This window comes from Metopolophium dirhodum, chromosome 5 (assembly GCF_019925205.1).
Source record: "Metopolophium dirhodum isolate CAU chromosome 5, ASM1992520v1, whole genome shotgun sequence".
In the NCBI taxonomy this organism is placed as follows: Eukaryota; Metazoa; Arthropoda; class Insecta; order Hemiptera; family Aphididae; genus Metopolophium; species Metopolophium dirhodum.
In genome coordinates this window covers 15,823,758-15,847,445 of record NC_083564.1, presented here as the reverse complement: position 1 = coordinate 15,847,445, position 23,688 = coordinate 15,823,758, and the positions used below count along the sequence as shown (strand labels likewise).

At 30.4% G+C, this 23,688-nt stretch overlaps 1 protein-coding gene across 1 annotated transcript; it reads left to right on the top strand.

Moving 5' to 3' along the window:
• The first annotated feature begins 317 nt into the window (after positions 1 to 317).
• Positions 318 to 14,470, top strand: LOC132944962 (homeobox protein engrailed-like ceh-16). Its single transcript, XM_061014535.1, has 3 exons — positions 318 to 1,183; positions 12,717 to 12,892; positions 13,741 to 14,470. The coding sequence occupies exons 1-3, from the start codon at positions 718 to 720 to the stop codon at positions 13,909 to 13,911; spliced, it is 813 nt and encodes a 270-aa protein (XP_060870518.1). The 5' UTR covers positions 318 to 717; the 3' UTR covers positions 13,912 to 14,470.
• Positions 14,471 to 23,688: the final 9,218 nt, after the last annotated feature.

Genomic DNA, 23,688 nt, shown 5'->3' with positions numbered 1-23,688 from the left:
TACATCGTAATATGCGGGTCGCGCATGTGTGTTTTTGGGGGGTAAATGGTGCTGTTCGGGCGCGATGGAATAGCAGGGCGAAGGGTTTGGCCGCCGGAAAGTCAGTCCTCCCCTGTACACCCTCCGCTCGAGGCCGTATCAACCACCCCGCGGAGCGGAAACGCGGGGCGCGAAGGACGAGAGGCGACGTGCCGCCGTCACTCACCCAATGGCGCAGGTCCGGCGGCGGATTGGGGGGCGTGGCCCGCCGGCAGTCCGTCGCGTACACGCCCGTTCGGGCGAACTACGGGACCCGCGGCAGAGCCGTCTTCCGCAGGACGACGTCGTCGTGTTGGCCAGTCGATCGCGCGCAACACGTCCGCTTGACGACGGATCCCGCACGAGTCCTTATTGTATATTATTATTATCTACGCAGACATAATAATAATATCACAACGCGATACCATAGTATTATTATTATTAAATCGTCGGTATATCGCAGGTCCGCTTCACGCTCGCTGCGTGTAACGATGTCGATATAAGGCCGTCGTCGCATACAATACTAATACTGCTGCAGTGTACATCGTCGTTTCACGTAATCCATTTGAAATACAACTCGCGGATTTGCTCGTAGGTCCGTGATAATTATTGACTGTCGACGGTGGTGTACTATAATTGTACTGCAGCTCGGTCGCCGCACATCGTATCTCACTGCGGGCCTGCACCAAAAGGGGTACTATGATGATGTTGCAGAACCCGCTGTTCCAGGAGTACAACACTGCTCTGTCGCAGTTGCTCGAACTGCACCAACAGCAACACCGGTACCATCACCAACAACACCAGCACCAGCAGCACCACCATCACCAACATCACCCCAACAGACAACAGCTGCACCGTACAGCCGGGAACGGGTCGTCCGCAGCAGCAGCAGCAGCAGCAGCCGCAGCCGCGGGAGTTTTCCAGAGTTACGCGGGTGGCGTGAGGACGGCCAGCCGGGACAGCGCCGAGTCCGACGGGCTGAGCTCTTCGTCGCCCAGGCCCTCCAAGCCGTTCACCATCGACGCGATACTCGGACTTCAAGCGGGCGCCGCTGTGGGCCAGTCGGCCGCCACGCTGTCGATCGACCCGTCCACTACTGGCCCGGTCGCCGCGCTCGACTTTTCCACCGGTTCGACAGCGGCTCACGGCAAAAAACTCCGCGAAGGTAATACTATAAAATATTATAATATTTCATTACGTGATATTATCATCGTTGAGTACTAAAAACTTTTATTTTGTAATGAATTGATTATAATATAATGTAGTTCGACCCTAGGGATTAGGTTTTGTGTAGACAATGTACGGTACCTATACACAGAACAAGTGAAGTTATTGCGCATACGCAAAATACAAGTGTTAAACAATTATAATATAAGTAACTGAGTTATAGAGTGTACCCTGTTTTTGTGCACACAGTACGGACACACAGTATATTATATTATATTACGATCTATCATGATATATATATTTTTTGACAGTATATAGGTATACCTACTATACCCAAATTATGTGTGATTTGTAGGGCTCAAAAGTTTTATATGAGTTGCGTATTTTATAATTTGCTTTTGATTTATAGCAGACCAACATAATATTATATAAATCCATTCCATACTTCTATTGACTGTTTTGTTTTAATACGGACACTGCGCTTTTATATAAGTGGGTAACAATTAATAACAATAATTTTACAATGCATATTATTCTTTTCAAGAAAAAGTTTGACAAGACGTTTTTTATGCAATTTGTCAACACGCGATTACACTGTAAGTAGGTGCCTAAATAGCTATAATACAGTCGTGCAGATATAAGTAGGTATTTGGCGAGACCTAAATCACGTTTGGGCTCTTTTCACTTTTCAGAGTAGAAAACGAATTTCTTCAACAGATTCACGCACCATAATATTATAGTAACAACAATATCAATTGATATTATCCTGCGCACGTGATTACGCCACTGAGGCGGTTATAATTGAGTGTCCTTTGAGGCTGTTCGATTCAATACAAATAACCGTATTAATAGTTTGAAATGGCTATTTATGTGTGGCGTACGCATACTATAATATATGAATAGTAAAATTATTCCATCCAAAAGAATCTAGGCTAATGAAATATTATTATGTACCGATAATAGGTTAGTTATATCTCGACGTAAACATGAATAAAACTAGTTTTGTATAATATTATAAAATACCTAAGTATATCGAAGGATTCCTTCCTCAAGTTATTTCCCATCATCCTCTACTAAAATATACGGTATTTATATTATTAATATTTATGGTACTTACAAAACTTATAGTTATATTTTCGTTATATACTTTGCTTTATATTATATAGATTCCAACAAATCTGTTTGAAATAAATAACTTCTCGCTAATTTTAATTAGTGATTGCCTACCTATATAATATTTATTGAATTTAACTGTTTTTGTGACTATACGATATACTAAAAAAGTGAACATTATATTATGGTAGGTACTCACAATGATTATGGTTAACTACAGTTAAAAAAAAATACATGAAAATATATTATTTTCAATAATCAATAAACGCAGAGATATTTAATTAGTTGTTGTTTGTTACACTCTTTCAACAACGACAAACGATAATGAATTGGAAAACTGTTACTGAACAGTACAATAATATGATAATATTATAATACTAAACCTACCTACCTACTTGATTTATTCATAAATAGTATCCAATACGCAATATATAAAATAAAATTGTTCTAAGTTTTTTCAGAAAACTCGTCAATTATTACTGAAATAATTATACCCATACAGGCACACTGCTGCTTTATCGTTGAATATATAATTCTGATACAATTAAGTCAATTAATGTCCGCTCGGAGAATACGTCAAGCGAATCATTTTTTCAACACCCAGCTAAGTCCATCGATCATTATTATTATTTATTAATACCTATTTTATGTTAATTTTACAAAATTGGTTATATGTTATAGCTACTTGTATATAATTATTATGTTAGGTTTTATTTTGATATTATCTTGATACGCCAATGACATAAAAATAATTAGATTTCTAGATGATATGTTCATTGTTTTTTAAATGATTTTTAAACATAATATCTCAACAACGATTTCATGTTTCTCTTATATTATTATATATATTATGTAGATATTTGTTATTTTCATACTATTCTAACTAACCAGCGGATATTGTTTATTAAATTATAATATATACACATTACACATATTGGCTATTATTAATAGCCACATAATTTACATAAAAATATAGTTTAACATCGATAAAGATAAACTATGTATAAACAGTAGTCCGCAGTTATAATAAACTTTAATAGCAATTCGACGTTGAATGAAACGTTTCATGATATACAAGATCTATTGAATAAATTCATCGTAATATTACGAAACTATTCGTAATTTTAACATAGTACGAGTACGTTAAACTCGCTTTAGACTATTTCAAACTAATATAATATACGTATAAGTACCTACTATTACATGAAATATTTAAAAAGATATTCCTTCGTTGCATTAATATATTGATACACATTTTTAAATCAAAACTTTAGTCTTTGATTTATCATAACTTTTATAATTCAATACAGTAATTTGTAATTTATAAAAACGTATAAAATGCAATTCAATCAAATCTTTTAATGCATATGATCCATTTCTTATTCTCGTTACTTGTAGGAATTTGATATTCTTAGGTCTCTATTAATTTCGAGTTTACAAATAAATTGAATAACTATTTTAAATTCTTATATTGAAAATCTATATAAACTATAAATACATACTTAATTCCTATTATTATAGTCATTAAAATAGTGTAATTATCATTCAATTCAAAACTTTTGAAGCCATTTTATATTAAAACTTAGTGTAAACCACAGTAATTTTGACTATCAACTTTTTGCCGAACGCTGTAGTAGTACACGACATAATTTAAAAATAACTTTAAAATATAAGATTTACAATTTTATAATAATTATTACTAGGCCTATGTAACATAGTCTATGGCCAATAGATAAAGAATAAACGTTGGCGTATTTAGTGCTGGGTTGAGTTTTTTTCCGATCGATATGAATAAATAATATTATATTTATTGTTGTAATAACTACTATAGTAACATATCCTACAAAATTGAGCCTAATACGATAAGCCTAAAATGGTAACGATCTTAAAAATAACAATATAACCTCAACTATTGAAATTAATGAAATACAGTAAAAAAAAATGTTGTCTATAGTTTATTTATCCGGTAATAGCCTAAGCAATTAATATTTAGTAGGTACTTAATCCAAGGTACCTACATGATTATAGTTACAGGTGTAACTTTCAAGCAGTATTAAAAAATAAATAAAATTAATGATTTAGAAAAATAAATTTCACAATTATATATTTTAGTATTCACAATTTCACTGCACAAAATATATTGCATCAAAAGAAAACATGATTATAATTTATAATATAAGATTATTATTACATTATTTTAAATTATATTTTAAACATAAGTATAACATACATAATTATTTTTAAATCATGCATCTGTAGATAATTATAGTAGGTATATTTTATGATGTTTTTGAGCAGAAAGCATAATTTGTTAGGTGTGTCTTATATTTGTATCGCATTGGGTTGGTCTACATTAAACGCACCCGTCATTCAGTCCTTTTTTTTATAATTATTTACTCCCTCGAAAAAGGAAAAGATAAGCCTATCAATGAAGATTATATTATTAACGCAAAATGGTATTATATATTATGAGTACAAAACGATTCATATTATACATAGTACATAATATTATACATCGTAAAATATTTTTAAGAAAATCAGCCACAAAATTAAAAGTTTGTTGTATTATTTATCTAGTCAAGATAAAAATGATAATACAATTTTTATAAAAACTATTACAATGTACATACTTTATTAAGTATATTTATTTAAATAGACAAAAAAATAATTTTTCTTGATAAAATGAGTGGTGTGATGGAAAATTCAAATTGAAAATTAAGTGATGCCATCTCCCAGTTTTCCTCCTTCCATTTCTATCACTGCTGAACTATATTAAGTCTGTTGGAATATGTTAATCATGGTGATCAAACAAGTACTTAATCAAATATTTTATCATTTTTTATACATTACAAAGATTTACAACATATTCAATTGTTACAATAGTTCTAGAATATTTATCAGTTTTTATATTGTCGTTGATTTTATTAGCCAATGGGTGACTATTATAGATTTGATACCTTATTTCGCCTCACATATATTTTCCATAAAATTATAAGTTATAACATACTATTTAGAAATCATAGGTTGACATTTAAGAAGTATTTAAAGTTTTTTTTTAAATTTGTATTTGATACTTGTTATTTCATTTTGTATAGTAATACTGTAATAGATATTTACTGTTTGGTTAAATACTTAGTAAATAATATTCATATTTAACCTCAGCTCGTTTTATTTAATAAAAATTACTTTAACCTATTTCTAAATATTATAACTTTTAATATAATGGTAATATTATGCTGTTACCTGCAATTATGGTAGTTGCGAGTAAACATTTTACCGACATAGCTTCTCTATTTACGGTATTTAGTTCTCCATTAAACTACTTTATTTCACAAAGCCGGCAGGGGGTACTGCAGCTACGAAATGCCAAAGTCTTAAATCATGTTTTACTTAAAAATGTAAATTTAATAAAAGCGTATAAAATACAAACAGCGGTAATAAAAAAAAAGGTTTGATACGTATAAGTGTGGGTATAGATACAGTACTCGACGTTATGCGAAAAAAAAATCGTTAATAAAATATAAACATTGTTTTGCACGTGTACCTATATCAATACAGACATTTATGCATCAGTTTAACATAATATATTGTGCCTCACCTCCAACAATTGAATTTTCAAAGTAAATTATAACATTATTGTAATTATATGATATATCCCATTAAATTAGCTATAGTATTGTACTATTGTGTGTGTTATAATAATGTGCTTAGATCAATTACCAACAATTTTGAAGATCGTCTGCTGTCGTTTATGAAATACCTTCAGTGTATTCCAATTTTATGAGTTTAAAACATGTCCAAAATTCTACAGTAATGCTTTTAAAGACTAATTAAATTTTTTTTACCAACATTTTAACGTTTTTTATTATTATTATTTATTGTTAAGATTATTTTATGTACATCATATACAATATAGTTATATATTATATTTTTATATAGCTATTAACTTTAACTGTTTTATTTATTTAAAGTTGAACATTAGAAATTTAATTATTCATAATTATTTTTCCTAAAAATCGATTTCAGAATGATATCCTTCTTACTTTCTCACTCATCTGAAAATTCACTAATCAAATATGAGCAGTGATATTTTAGAAATACATACATTTCTTTAATACATTTTATGTAAATTAAGTCAAAGTATATAATATTCTTAAAATTTCATCAAATTCTCATAAAATGTAAACACTTTATTTTGACATTGTTTTTTTCAATTTTTGTCAACTATACCTCCACTGCGTATAATATAGTGCAATATATGGTTTAATTAAATGCCCATGATGTTTGTTTTCTATCGAGAAGTAAATGACAAAATATTAACTAATTTTTCTGTGTAATCAAACTATTAAAATAGGCAAGTTAATTAATCAGTTTATTAAAATATCCGTGTACATCATACTCACCGTTGGTAATAATTCCTCAATTCAATGTATACCTCTATATATTGGGTATTTGAAGTTTAACCATTTACATTCCGCCAAAACTCAATGACGCTATAATATTAATTCTATGGTGTTAAACTCCTCGAATGGGTAAATCTGGAATGATGACTTAAAATACCACGTCTCCATTCCAAGGGATACCACAAAATGTTCACAAATTCCTCTCGACCAAATACCATTAACTATACTCGGTTACAGGATGACAACCTACCCACAATCATCTTAATTCATGGCACATCATTATACATTAATTGTGTTATTAGACGTATTATAGACGTGCGCGCTTACTTATTATCATTAAAGAACATTATTTTCTGTATAGATATTAAGGTATGAACGTAGATCGAAGGTATAGCAGTTTACTAATAAATAATAATATATTATTCTAATCAGATAATGTCTATAGTACCCAAGGCTGGGCAAGTTAATGACTTTTTTTTAACTCAGTTAAGTTAATTTAATATGCACCAATAACAAAAAGTTAAAAGTTAAAAGTTAATTTAACTATAGGTTAACTCAGTTAAGTTAAAAGTTAATACACACTTTTTGTTAACTTTTTATTAAGTTAAAAAACAATTAATTTGTTTATACAACGCTAGCGTACTTAATTTTTTTCCAACCCAAAACTAAATTATAGGATATACCTAGTGTTTATATTTCATACAGTATTTCCATATAACCTAGATTCGATTTTTAACTTCAAACAATTTACGATACATATTTTTTGACATAAAAACGAAATAGACTGAAATAGTGAAATATTATAGAATTAAAACAAAATAAACTAATTTAACTTATTTCTTAAAATGAAAAATTAACTCGTTTATTTCACGTTAATTAAGAAAGAAATTTAGTAAGTTAACAGTTAAGTTAATGAAAAGCCAAAAGTCACTAGTTAAGTTAAAAAGTTAAAATAAAATTAACTTTTTAACTTAACTTTAACTTTTTAATTCGTTAATGCCCAGCCTTGATAGTACCTGTATAATATGTATATTTCTATAATAATTTATAACATTTAAAAAAAGTATTTTAATGGATTTAATTAAATAAGCTACTTTTAATGAAATAAAATGCTAAAGTACCAACATGATTTTAATTAATGAAAAAAGTTTAAAAAAATATTTTAATTTCAAGATCATGTCAAAAAATAACTATTATATTCTCTGTGAATAAAAAAAACAATTTAATTATATATACCGGGAAATGCATTATTACATAATTCCACGATAACTCATTCACAAATGAAATTAATTGCTAATAAATACATCATGTATAATAATGTAAGTATTGTATTGAATAAGTCTACTTTAATGATGTAATTCAATAATTATACAAAACTACAGTTTGATAAATATTTTAATTGATTGTCTCAATTGTATATTATATTAATAAGTGTTAGATCAATTTTAAAATAATATATTTTAATGTATACATAATAAAAATACTTTTTAACTTCTCGTATACGATACGTTTCGCGTTTTAATTAATATGATTTATTTTCGCGGTTTAGAATTTCTATTTGTATTGTAATCAATTATAGTTGATAAAGTCGGGGATAACAAAAGCCAGACGTGCAAAGCGAATCGAGTATAGGGGGAAAGGGATTACACGCCGTCCTTGTTGAAAAACTATCTTTGTTGGTCGTTGACAAAGGCACCTGTTTGTCAAATGTTGGAGGGTGATTTGTTTAAAATCGGGTCCTTAGCGTTTGCGATATTTATGAAAGTTTTAACCATTTTGCTGTAAAAAATCCCACAAGCACGAGTTAATATTATTCGATTAGGAAAACGACTTCCTATTTTAATAAAAAATATTCAAATGTAACACTTAATTAACTAAAGAAAACCGTTACCGTCCGACGCTATATAATATAGTTGCAAATTATAATATATTTTATGTGGGGGGTATCTACTATTTGCTTGATCGATTACAAACCACGCGTGTTCACGAATATATTCAATTAAGTATTTATAGGTATAAAAATGTAATCCTATCGTACCTGTGTGATTTGACTGAAAATCACATATTATTTTTTACGATGTCGCACCCATAAAATATTATACTATATAGCAGGTACCCATCTGATATCATATCAGGAAATTGTGGCATCGAGGGCAATTCGTAATATGATTGTGATGACCGATATCCTCTAATAATGATTACTATAGATATTATATTATACCTACGAAGTACCCAAGTCGTATTGCGTCCCATGCACCTAGAATATTATACGCCGACTGCAATGGCGCTGCACACGATAATTTATTACGACTTGATGTACACGACGACTTAAGCTTTTATGGAAATTATCACAATGCAAGAGCAATGCAGTGTTATAACGAAAATTTTATGAAGCGTGTATTTACCGCGCGTGCGTTTATATACGGTCGCCACAATATATCTTTGATGTGCATTTTCGTGAGGTTTTTGACGGATAATCTCGCGCATCGTTATAATGTATTATTATATAGTTCACATTCATGCATTATGATATTATTATTATATACGTATATTATCTATACATATTATTATTATTATTATTATCATGTTTGTACATTTTAAGCGCATAAAAGTTTGCCACACGTGTTATTATGATAACAATATCGTGAGCAACTTTTCGACGTGTCGAGTGCAAAGAACACGCCAGGAATCTGTGTCGTACGTATAAACAGATGTCTCGTTTTCAGCTCATCACCCCGTCGCCGGTCCATTGTGCACCGTCCCCCGCGCGCCAGTGTAGTCGCTCATCTCATATTATTATTATGCGGTCGTAAACTTAAGGGACAAAGTCAAACGGGCGGCGGCGGCGGGGCCGTCGAGTGCCGCCGGTGCAGCAGGGTATCATCGGGGGCGGCAAAGTTGTTAATTACTCTTGACGTCCCGCGTGTATATATACGCACAGTGTGCACATAAACAGCGGCAACAACGGCAACAACAAGAACAATAATGGAGCTGCCTCGGCGTCCCGGGTTATTATATAATGATGTCGTAATAATTTCGCATAATATAATATTATAATAATATAACTATACATCCCGCAACGTGCGGTCCGCCGTCCTCGGCGAAAACCTGCGCGCCGGGCCCGCGCATTGCGCAATCATAATATTAATGTGGTACCTGCGCAATACGGGCCCCATAGCTGCTGTGAAATATAATATTATATCCTGCGCATTAGACAGATTTTCCGCGGCGATCGCACGATTCGCAGCAATAACGCACACGTGACGCGGCGCAAAATGTTGACCATCATAATATTATTACGCGGATTATAAATATTAAAACCCGAACGCATTCGATACCTATAGCGATAATAATAATAATATGTTAAATCCTTTTAATACGTCGCACGAACGATGGATTTTCGACAGCTTTTGGTCCGCAAACTTCGGGGCCCACTATTGCTAATAACCAAATCGGTGGAATTATTTTATCGTTGCGATTTTTGCCGAGTGGTATGTGGTTGCAATAAAAATGTCATGTGGTTAGAACGTTGTGGTAGCGGACAACGGTGACTTTAAATCGACCATAACTATACGATTGTGTTTCCGGTCGGTTGGACGAGTGGCAAGTTATGGAAAAAAACACGACCCATAAAGCTTATAATATATATTAATTACGATGCGTTTTGTATTGGTTTCTCAGAGGGTGCATCGTTTTTATTTAGACAAAAGTGTATACAATGTATATATATATATATATATATATTTACACCCGCGTACGCTCCCTGCAGTTTAACAACAATAATTCCCTGGATAGTTTGCTCACCCTTTTTTTTTTTTTTTTTGTCAAAGGGTTCACTCAGTGCCCTTTGCAACTTTTTCATAATATGTGTGTGTACTGTGTATACATATTACATATTTTTTAATACGTTCCCTATCAACCATAAATCACCGGAGGAGGACCGGTTATTATGCGTATACACATGTACAAGGATATATAGTTGCGGTTTTTTTTAATATTTTTTTTTTACATTCAGCAAGTGTGAATTTATTTATTTGTGGCCGGGTCCAGTTATATATGGTTTTGGCAGGACAAATTATTGTTCTAATTATTGTAATACATATGTACATTATTAATGCTTCGGTGGTTCGACGTTGAAGAGCAAATTTATTGATTGTTACGAGTGTCGGTGGATTGCCGACATGCTAATTCGATTGTTTGATTACAATAATAGTTGTATCATTACACCGGGAGGGTGGGAGACCGTTGTAATAATAATAATAATAATAGTAATGATCATTGTCATCAGTTGGACACGAAATGTTCGCAAAATAAAAACCACGTGCCATGAATTATGTGTATAATATATATTATATAGACGAATGGTCGAGTGGATACAATTGATAACCGTAATACTGCAGCTATTGTAATATGCGCTCAATTCATAATGAAATACGATTATTATTATATTATTATACTTCCAGATGTATATTTATTAGATTTTCAGTTCGTAATCTGCTTTCTGTATTATCTACAAAAAAACAACGGTTTCGTTTTTCTTTTAGTTTATTTATTTCCATTTTTACGATGGCGTGCTTAATTTCTCGAAACAAACGTTAAATATGTTTTAATTATATTCTATATTAATATTAGGTTATATTAATCCGACATAACGATCTAACTGGCTTTTAATGTAGGTACATAAAGCTAATCCGCCGAATAAAAATTGGATTTATAGACTACTTATAGAGCTAGTATGCATAGTAGGTATATGTAATTAACATACTTTACACATGACTCACATTTTTTCCGTCAATTAAAACTAAGTGATTAGAACCATCCATATAGTTAATTAATTCGTTTAATGGAGGCTTCAGTCGGTTTTGTCAAAAGTCAAAACTAATGTAGATTTGACTAATCTAAACATAAATTTCGTTTATTTTAATATTTTTAAATATGTTTAAATTCCGTATCATAAAATCTATCTTAAGGGACCATCTAAGAAGTTTTCAATATTTATTTTTTCATCTGTAATAATATCCATGAATAAAAATATGATATATTTTTGTAATTATATTAACACATTAATACGCATCATTATTATGACACTAACAAGTAACAATAATTGGAATATTAAAAATCGCCTTGATGGAATCCTAGTAAACTTGTAAATCAACCATAATCCGTTTTCAAAATTAAAATCTGTCAAACCAAATTCCTCCAGCTTTGTCTGGTTTTTTGGTCTAAAAGTCACTTTTTTTCATCGACTGGAGCCCCCTTATTACAAAATTAATTAATTAACATATTTAGGTATGTCTTAATATATACTCTATGCAATATTCTACTTATAACACTACTTAGATATTCGAGTATTTTGAAATTTTACTAAAAACATTGTAAGTACCAAATACCTACAATTTATTAAAAATGTAAAATGTGAATAATTTTAATTTTATCGAAAGGAGAAATAAAAAAATAAAAATATTAATGCTCAGTTGTAAATTGTGATAATATCAAATTTCACAGCATACATTTCAAACCAATTAAGCCCTTTAAAACAAAATTCTTAGTGGGTATATAGACTAAAAACCTATCAAAGCGTTTTAAATCTTGTGCATTTAAACATAAACCAGGTATCTGCGAAACTTGTATCATTTTTAAATACACAACTAATTGAATAAACTGCAGCCTACAAATAAATATTGATATACATAATAATATATGGTTAGCGATTATAATGAAAACATCACATATGTGAAAACTCTCATTTACCTTTTAAATCTTGCTTTAGAAGTCAAGAATGTTAGTACGTTAGGATAGTACGACCGTTAATATCGTAAAATTGACTTGGGTGGTTTTTTCATTATTCTGATCGTACTGCACTACGCCGTGTGCTGTGTGCATAAATCTATCTAACATCATAAATAAGTTAATGTTATACATTTAAATTGAGATTTTTCTTCGAACTTATAGAGTTGTATTTTACCTTTGTACCTATGGAAATTCGACTAAAGGGTTGATTTTATTTATTTTCAGACAAAATTGAAGGTTCCAGTAAAAAACACGGTTGTTCTGGCAAATCAAAAAGAGTACGAACAATATTCACTCCGGAACAATTAGAGAGGTTAGAGATGGAATTCGAACGTCAACAATACATGGTGGGTCCAGAAAGACTATATTTGGCTCACACATTACAGTTAACGGAAGCACAAGTGAGTACGAGAATAAAATTATTGAATAAATAAACAACGGTGATATTATTAAAGGTTATGCTGTTTAGTTCTCGAATTACTCGTCCAAAACGTTGTATAAATCAGGGCTTGAAACCGAATATATTTTTTCCAATTTCGATTTTGTTTTCAGTTTCGATATTGATTTTAGTGTTTAACCGTTTTAACCGGTATTCAATATCGGTTCCAAGCCCTGCATTATTATTATGTTATTATTGGAACCGAAAAATATGATTTCAGATATCGGCATTTATTTTTTCCAATTTTGATTCTGGTTTTGAATATTGGTATTTATTTTTTCTGATTTCAATTTCAGTTGTGATATTGATTTTTTTCAGTTTTGATATCGGTTAATACCGAATATCGGTTTCAAGCCCTGGTTTAAATTATTATAAACATGTGGATAGTACGTTAATAATAATATATTATACATATAAACAGTAAACACAATACAGATGTATGATGTATCCATTAAAATATACATTGAGTAGGTACATAATTTACATGTTAAATAATCCATCATTAGAGATAGTCTAAGATAAATCTAGCCCAGAGTAAGACAGGGTAAAATTTGGACGAGAACTTATTTTTTTGAGAATTTTATAGAACGTATTAAGGAAAATATCTAAAGATGAGATATTTACGGGTAATCAAAAATAAACTCCTCATTACACGTTATTGGGCCATACTATACTCATCTACCTCTATTCACATAATAACGATCGTTTTTATATATAATATTATGTATTGTGTATATTATATTATAGTATATTTTATTATTTATAATTTTGTAGAACATATATTACATGATAGAATTTTATTTGATTCAGGTTAAAGTTTGGTTTCAAAATCGTAGAATAAAATGGCGAAAACAACATCTGGAAATACAGCAACAGAGGTTGGCCAACATACACCAACGGAGTACGCAGGGAATGGTCCAAGAGGGTGAAGAAGACGAGGATTCGGAAACAGAAACGAATAATTGTTCATATTACTCATAAAAATGTTAAGAAAAAAAAATGTGTAGGTTAGTTTCCTATAACTCTGTGTTTAATATTGAAATGTGGAAAGTCCATCGATTGTGGTTTTATAGATACATGAAAATCATTATATAATATTATACAACCGCGTTTGTCGTGAAAACGGCCGTTTTTCTAAAATATCAGGCGAAATATTATTTAAAATGAAAATTTTTTTTAATTGTTGTTTGTCTTTTTACAAAGCATAAAATATATTATAATATCCATGTATAAAGGTATAACTATAATATTGTACAGAATTATGTGGAGATTCATAGAAAACACTTTTCAACGCAAACTGATGATCAGACGAAATTTTGATGATATCGCAAACCTTTACAAATTGTTGAAAATCTAAATATACACTTAATCTGATGTGTTTAATGCATTGCAAGATCGTTAATAATTAGCATATTAGAATATAATAATATATAGGTTAGATGTTCCATTATTATTATTTATTAAATATTACCTATGTTGATCAAATGTAAATATATATTCTACAATGTTGTAAATAAATAATAAAATGTGTTTAATATTACATATTTGTGTCTATTATTGGTGTTATTGGAAATCAATAATACAGTTTAAATTTAAAATGTTCTAAAGAAGTGTTTCAGCATCCTTTATTCGAAATGTTCTACTAATCTACATACTAAGACGTTGTTGATAAGCAGTTTGGTATAAACAAATATAATTATTCTTAAAGTAACACAAAACTATAGTATATTTGTGTAAATAGGTATAATGAAACAAATATTCGATATTTATTAAAATATAGTAAGTTCACGTATATTTCACTTTTCTCTTTTCAAACTAAAATATATTGTATTGAAAAAAATATTTTATTTAATATCATTAATATTTCATGATGTGTTCAACACAAATGGGTACTCGACAACGTGTAAATATTAAACGTTTATACGATTTAAATAGCTAAACAATTTTAAAAGGAAGAAAAAAAAAAGAAAATCTTTAACTTCAATTAGGTATATATAAATCCTCAGAAATTCTATAGCTTAAAGTTTTGAAGAACAGTGAAATCATTTATAATATAGCCATATAGGTATCTACTTGCAAGTAAATTGTTGAGTGTTTAGCTGTTTAAGTATTTTAATGCTATTTACGAAAACGGAAATACTAATAAAGATTGCACAAAAGTGTAAACAAAAAAAGGTAAGAATGAAAAACAAAAAAAAAAGATTAAAAAAGAACCTTAAAGAATGTTTAAAAACCACTGGTAGTACAGGAATTTTGTTTAAAATAGCTTAACTTCCAAAACAAAAAAAAACAAAATAAACTTGTGTCTTAAAAACGATACCTACTTAAATATATACTATTAAAAATATATGCCTAACTAATATAATGTTTTTATATTGTTTATGCAATATACTTCATTCTATTATTTGTATTTATAAAAATATATTATAAAATTAAATTCCAACCAATATGTTGAGTATTCGGTTTGATTTAAACACTTTAATGCAAAATAATAATATATTTTATTGAAGTGATTTTAAATTTTAAATTTAGATTAGATTTTCACGAATTTAAGTTAAAACTATACACATTTATTGAGATTTATTCAATATTTTTTATAAATGTTTTTTTTTTTATTATTATTAATAAAATTACCCTCTGCAACATATAGGCCATTGGGATACAGTTATATTATTTACATTTCATTAAGAACTCATTCTTATGATAAGTTAGTGAACAATTTATATATATTTTATAATTTGTTTTGAAGTTTTGCTTTTATGATGAATTCGAATATAATATTATCAACCTTAATATCTTACGATGTGATTTTATCCGAGGATTTAGTATTGATCTCAATTAGTTATATCATAATAAATAACCTGCAGGTATTAAATTGTAGTATAATTTATCCTCTCCGACCTTTTGAAATTTATTAGAAGTGATTTCAGGAGTATAAATCGTTTCATTAGTAAAGTAACATAGATAGTAAGTTTCATTCACTGGAAATGTCCGATGGAGGGTCGAAGGTGGATATAACTTTAATATTAAAAGTTGAAACTATTAATTACCTATTGTTTCATAGGCAATATATTATATAAACGACTAAAATTAAAATTATGAAACATAATATATTAATATGATATGCCTGCATAGCTATATCAAAATTAATATATGATAACATTGGTTAACCAGCCTGGTATAAAATCAGGAGATATAAATTGAAGGATTAATAAAGTATTGTAAAATATTATTTAAAAATTGTATTTGTTGTGATCATCACCTTATGGTTTAGATTATGTATGAATAGTTAGCGAATGAGCTAGGAAATCTGTAGATATATAGTTATGTTTGGTTTTCTGATAATGTTAAACTATAAATGTGTTTGTGAAACTGTGAAGGAATTAATATGTAACTAAGCATGAACTATTTTAAGACCTTATCATTTCGTTTTCTGATGTTACGACGATCGTCTTGTGATATAAAATGTAAAATGGCAGCACTCCAGTACTTAACATATATTATCCGTATCAAAAGAAATAAGTGTTGTTGACGAGTGTCCAACACCTTATATGTACCTTATATTCTACAATACCTACCTAGGTATATCTTTAATTATATTGGACATTGACCAACGGTGTAATTTGGATTGATCATTCTGGCCGTTCTTCATCGTTGGCTAGGGGAAGATTTCGTTCTCTTATACCAGGCCTACGGGGGGTAGTGAGGACTTCGTTCTGCACTATTTTAGATTCGAAGTGGAAGCTATTGGTTTGACGATGGGAGAAAACACTTTACGGGATAATAAATATAATATGTCAAATAGTATAAAAATATAGGGCACACAGTTTCGTATATTCACAATAGTAATTGTTGATGAAAACTATGTGAAAAACAGCAACAAAACGTTGAAGAAATACACACAATAAAGAACAAAAATCAATAATCAATTGATTTAACAAATTGTATAATATTAAAACCAAACATAATCTCTAAAAACGGTTTATTGTTGCGTTATCTGATTTTGAACATACTATTATACCGTAAAATATCTCATATTAACTGTCCGCACATTATTGTCATTCGTCGATCAAAGTTTATTTAGATCGAATAGTTATGAAGCTGTTGCCGCATTCATAATATATACAGTACCTACTTCGTAGTCGTACGATGGTACAAATAGCTTATACCATAACCATATTATATTGTTATAAATGAATAACCAAATATGTATATATAAAATATAATATATTATATGTACCTATGTATATAGTAGTATACTACACTTAGTACTTAAGCGCAGTGAAACTCGCAGTAAAGTGATTGCGCCGGTGACAAAATAAATGAAAACCCAACAGCGTGCGGTTGCTATACATATACATGCGCCTATGCTTGTCGCTTGAATTCAATATTATTTTATGGTTATACACGACATAGTAAATGTATATAACACAATAAAAAAATTGCACAAGCGATTTTCTTCGGGATCAAAGAGAAAAGTATTGCCGTAGTATACCTATACCTACAACAGCGTACATATTATTATTCGTTAGAGTTAAATCATTTCACAGAGAACCCGCGGTAGTGGTTGTCGGTGTCTAAATGTAATCGTACCTGCGAGTCGCAATAAAAGGCAATTTTGAATTTTATCATTTATATATTATAATATATAAATGTGTATTTGGGTGTATAAAAGTCGCGTCTCGCAGTCTGGCGAGCTGTGGGGGCGTGCGGGTCCGCGGGGTGCGCGTGAAGGGGCGAAAAGAGGCAATTTTCTCCGAATAACGTCCGCATAAAGAAGACGTTTCGCCGTTTTTAAGTGGTCGTCTGCGGGAAAAGACCTCGGTTTTTGCTTTTTTTTCTTGTCTCTCTACACGCACTCATCCGAAGAGGGGACTTTTTTTGTTGTTATTATCGTTGCCCGCAAACGTGTTTTTTTTATATATATATTTTTTTTATTCTCTGATATTAAACACGACTCACTCTTTAAATATATAATATTATACAATAGATAGGTACACATCACAATATCACATAGATTTTACGCGTAGGTACAGAATGATTATTTTAACGTGCGAATCGTCGATTAAGTACCTCCTATTCATTTGATTTCAGATTTATTCTATCATTTGAATACTTTCTATAATATCCTTATAATATACGAGTACCATTTTCAAATATATTATATCGTTTTACCGGCTTTTAACGTTGTTTCTTTGGAGTTTTTAAATGGTAGCATATTTTTTTTTTTAAATATTATACTGTATAATATATTTTTCTTTAAAAAGTTCATTCTATAAATATATTGATTATCGAACGAACGGTATATTTTATAAGAATTTTTAACTATGTTCATTTATTTATGTGCGGGGAGTATAATATTTAGTTACATAGGAGCATATAGGCGCATACCTAAACAATACCCCATCGACAGTTGGGCAGGATACTCGATGCACATTTAAACAATGAACTGCTCATTCCAGTGCTGTGTCCAGGTGGTCAATAGAATCCTGAACTGAACATCACAATACCTGTGCCAATACTTACGTGTATTGGCGTATTGCTATACTGTGTCTGCCGATTTTTCTTTTGCCAAGGAATCGTCTATATTCTTCAATTTTCAAGCACTTATTACTGTAGGCAGGTACCTATATGTAATAGTTCTCGCGAGGAGTGGTTAAAAATTCGACGTTTGTACGTCGACGTTTTAATGCAACGACATAGGCGCGATAGGTAAATAAAAAAAAAATCAATCTTGTCAAAAGAACCGACCTGTATATAATACTGCGCATAATCTACAATCTACATAATATGACGCGCATGTACATATAAATAATATATTATATACAGTATACGCATAATATTATGTGTAATAAAACCGTACCACACGAAGTATATAATAATAATAATAATATAATATAATATGTGCTTGTATATACACGTGCGGCATACACGCGTATACCGCTGTGGCGGGGTGGGGCGGCGGAGGGAGGGTGGCGGCGCCGGGAAAACTATTATGCCCCTCCGAAACCTCTGCCCCCGCGACCGCCGTGTACAGCCGCCATTATTACATCGTTTATGTTATTAAATCACTGCCGCCGAACACCCAACCGCAGCTTTTAGCCGCCATATTTCACGGCGACCGCTGCCGTTTCCGCTGTTGCCGGCGCGCGCGCGCGCGCGCAAGCCGCCGCCGCCGCCGGTGATTTCGGGTTGGGGCGGCCGCGCGATCGGTGCAGGAGAAAAGGATTTCCGCGGGGGTCGTCCGCCGCGCCGCGCCGGGGGGGCGCTGGGTGTACGAAATGAAAAACGCGCGCCGTCCCGCATCCTTAAAAGGTCTATATTATGCCAATATTATATCATCTTTCCGCAGTCAAGACGTGCGTGTGTGGATGTGTGCGTGTGTGGATGTGTGGGTATGTGGGTGTGTGGGTGTGCGTGTCAGCGTTCGCTGCGTATATTATAATATTATAATCGCGCGGGCACTGTATTTTGCGTCTTTGACTCGTCGTCGCGGTGAGAACGACGATAAATTATTATTATTATTATGTACTATACGTTCTCCGAATAATATACCCGTGAACAGCCCGCGGGTAAACCCTAGCTATCACATTCAAACAGCGATTATAATAATTAATATAGGTATACTATAACTTGAGCAAGGCGCCAAGGCGTGGATCATAAGACGTATACGTATGGTTAGACTTTGAAAATCAAAACTGTACAGTTTATAAAAAAATAAACATACTTACATAGTTACATACAATCTAGGAAACCGTCAATAATTTTCAAACTGTAATTGGTTTTTGATGTTATTTTAAAAAAAAAACTGTGCTAATTATATATTATATTACTATTAATTACTTTAAGAGTGATTTCAGATTTGATACTAGGTACTATAAGGTAGTGTTCAAAATACTACACACAAATAAGAATGTCCTCCGTGGCTACTATGGATTGCCTGCACCTTAAGGTCGTGTAAATGTGTAAAATCAAATAAACACTTGTTATATAATCTAATAATTCATAGTTTACAAATAATTTATAATATATTTTACTAAATTATATTTGCTCTTTATAATATAAATATTATTCTTCTATTTTAATAACTGAATATTTTAATTGTGCACAGGATGCCAACACGGACATTGGTGTATATTATAACATAATAGAAATGAGTCTAAGCTAACTTTAAATAAATATTATATATTATAAAAAAAATTTTAAATTTAAATTTGAAATGTATTAACTTTTTACAGTAATATATATTATAATCGATTAATAGGTACGCAATATTTGTTCAAACACTAAAATTCAAAATTACATATTTTGAAAGAAATTTAATAATGTTAAAATATTATAAATACAGTTACTAAGATTCTTGTAGTTATATTAATACACTTATACAGTAAGTTTTTCACTACAGTTAATATTTAATATAATATAAATATTAAATATGCACCTATATAATATAGGTATACTGTTATAATAACAAAGTCTAAGAAAAGGATCATATTTTGTTAACTTTTTACCATCTCAATTAGAATAACCTAAAAAGATTTACACTAAATAGGCGTGAACGGTACGTTTTATAACTTGTTTAATACATTATAATAACCATAATAAAAATCTTTCTAATCTAGCATCAAAGTCGTTATGGTTAATGTTGTGGTTATTCGTACTGGTATTTTCAAATTCGTATACGCAAAGACGCCAATAACCTACTAACTAATGTTTATCAAGTATATTATTATTATAGACTTCTTGTCTAGTACTTAGTCAGATATAAGACGTAGGTACCTATATATATATTTTATACCTCGTGTTTCCTTTATTGGAAATACTGAGAACTTTCCACCAATTCATCGTATTTAATTAATTATGTTCTTTTAAGACAGTAAAAGTGCTTGGATTTTCTTCAACAGTAACTTTTCTGATAGGAAAGTGAATCTAGTTGGTACTTTAGGGAATCAAAATCAAAATTTCTCAGTAGTTTTCAAAAACGACGTGAAAAACAAAAGAAAAATTAAGGAAAAACGGGAATTTTTACGCAAAATCTGTTTTCGAGAAAATCGATTTTGGTTTTTGGTGTAACTCTAAAAAAAAATGACTGTAGAGACATGAAATTTTGACTGAATGTTTATAATTGCATTTCCTATACACCATAACATTTTCCAAATATTTTGACTTATTTTGAGCTGTTTATGGACATTGTCAATTTCCATTTTTTTTAGTTTTTTTTTCTATAAATATCAATAAAATTTTACCTGTTGAGTAAAAAAGCTTGAAAATTTAATAGAAGGCTCCTAGGTTATTGTTTCAAAGGCAGATGAAAAAAATTAAAAATCCTTTGTCACAGTTTTTATTTATAAGCATTTAAAGTTCAAATTTTGACAAAATACAGAAAAATCACGAAAATTAGCAAATTATTTTGAGTTGAGAATTCATAAAAATTTTTCTTTTTAAATCTCAGATTTGAAAATGTAATATAAAATTACTCATAAGTTTGTCTACCTTTATCAAAAAAGAAATGTCTACAAGAAACTTAAATTAAATTTTTTTGACCGTCTGAAATTTATATTTTTACAAAATTTGATATTTACTCGATTTCTCATATAATAATTTTCTTATTTTATTGTAATTGAAAAACGAATGACTGTAGATACTTGAAAATTTCACTTAATGTTTATATTAGCATTTTCTATACACCATAAAATGTTGAAAATATTTTGACTCTTTTTGAGCTGTTTACGGACATTGTCAGTTTTTAATTTTTTTTAGTTTTTTTTTTCTATAAATATCAATAAAATTTTATTTGTTGGGTAAAAAAGCGTGAAAATTGAATATAAGGCTCCTAATATATCGTTATAATAGCAGTTGAAAAATATTAAAAATACATTAGCACAATTTTTTTTTACAAGCATTTAAAGTTAACATTTTGACAACATTTATCAAATTTATAATTTATTAATTATTTTGTAGTTAAAAATGTATAAAATGTTTAACATTTATGGCTAAGGATTGAAAATTAAAAACAAGGCTCCACGTAAATAGGTTATATATAAATTACTTTATTCACAATAATATCATCAAATATATTTGGTAATATCATAGGCTGACTGACCGTTTTCGCTCAGAATCGTTTTTCTTATACAATGATATTATATCATTGAATTCAAATTTAACATCATCCATTACAGTGACCCACTTGTAACCTACTGTACAGCAGAGCGACATCCACTTACCCACCTTTTTTTTTAAAATGTTCCGGTAGTGTTCTATAAAAAATTGCCACTGTTTCGTCGAAACTCTTTTACAGCGCACTCCCATCATTATATTATTATATTTCCATAAAATATAAACGCGTCATTAGGTAGGTACGTGCCCGTAGGTAGTCTATTAAATTTGCTAAAAAACAATATTATTTTTTCAATTAGTGGGTACCTATATAATATTTTCATGCTATTATAACTTTTTCAAATTAAGCGCGACTGTGCAAGTTTTGTACCAGACCAGTATTATTTTTATGTTTATCTTAGAAAAACAAAAAAGGTCTGTTTAGTGTTTACCCGTTTCAGTTTCTAGACCTTAATAATTAGTTTAGACTCCTGCAACTTTTTATCGTATATAAATTTAATACGGATACTCTTATTTTTAGAACAGGAACTAGTTTAATTAACGCGAACCTGCGATTTAATTTATTCCGAGTTTCGACGTTTCAATTATTATTATTATTAGACATCACAGAAATAACCCGCAGTTTTCGCTCAGAATCGTTTTTCTTATACAATGATATTATTTCATTGAATTCAAATTTAACACCATCCATTGCAGTAACCCACTTGTAACCTACTGTACAGCAGAGCGACATCCACTTATCCACCTTTTTTCATATTAGTATATTACCCATCACAATGTTTACTGTTTTTTATTTAATTATTCTATTTTTTATGATTAGTCATGATAATATGTATTGGGGAAGTGTGCCCTAAGAAATCCTTGGTTCAAATAGGGCACCGGGAACCAAAAAAGTTTGGGAACCTTTGGTTTAATCTTTAAATAATTATAATAATTAACTACTTGTACATGTTATGGGGACTCCCTCATTAGTTATTTTAAACATATTTTAACCGAATGTAGAATCTACGACAAGGAAAGAAGGAAATTCCATATCTCCGATCACCTTGCTGAAATACTCAACTCTGAACCTAGCAACGTATTCAAGCTTATACAGTTTTTATCAGAAACTCACCTTTTAAGTAAATTGTAAACTTTATATAATATTTAGCATTTAGTTACATTGTTTTTTTTTCCTTTTTTTTTTTGTTAATTTGCTATTCTTACAAATGTTTTGTCATCAATTTTAGTTTTATGTAATGTATGAATATATATAAATGTGTTGTTTCGTCCAATAGCCTCAGATTCCGCAGATAGTTTGTTTGATAAAACATAATAATAATAATAATAAAAATCAAAAATAATAAATTACATTGCGGAAACAAAGAATAGAATATGTATCGTGTATACAAACTAGTACAATTAAGGTGTTTTCCTAGTATATGAAGTTAAAACAAGAGGTGAGACATAAATGCGTACCTAGTTAATTATCAATAACTCGGTAAACACCAAGACACCAAGTAGATAATATTATAATTTAACATCCGCGTGGTGCTTATCACAGTGTTAATAGCAGTTATACCTCACAATAACAGTTATTCTGTGGTTATATAGTGACACAGTGTTGTACACTTACTGTCTGTTATAAATATTAAATACGTA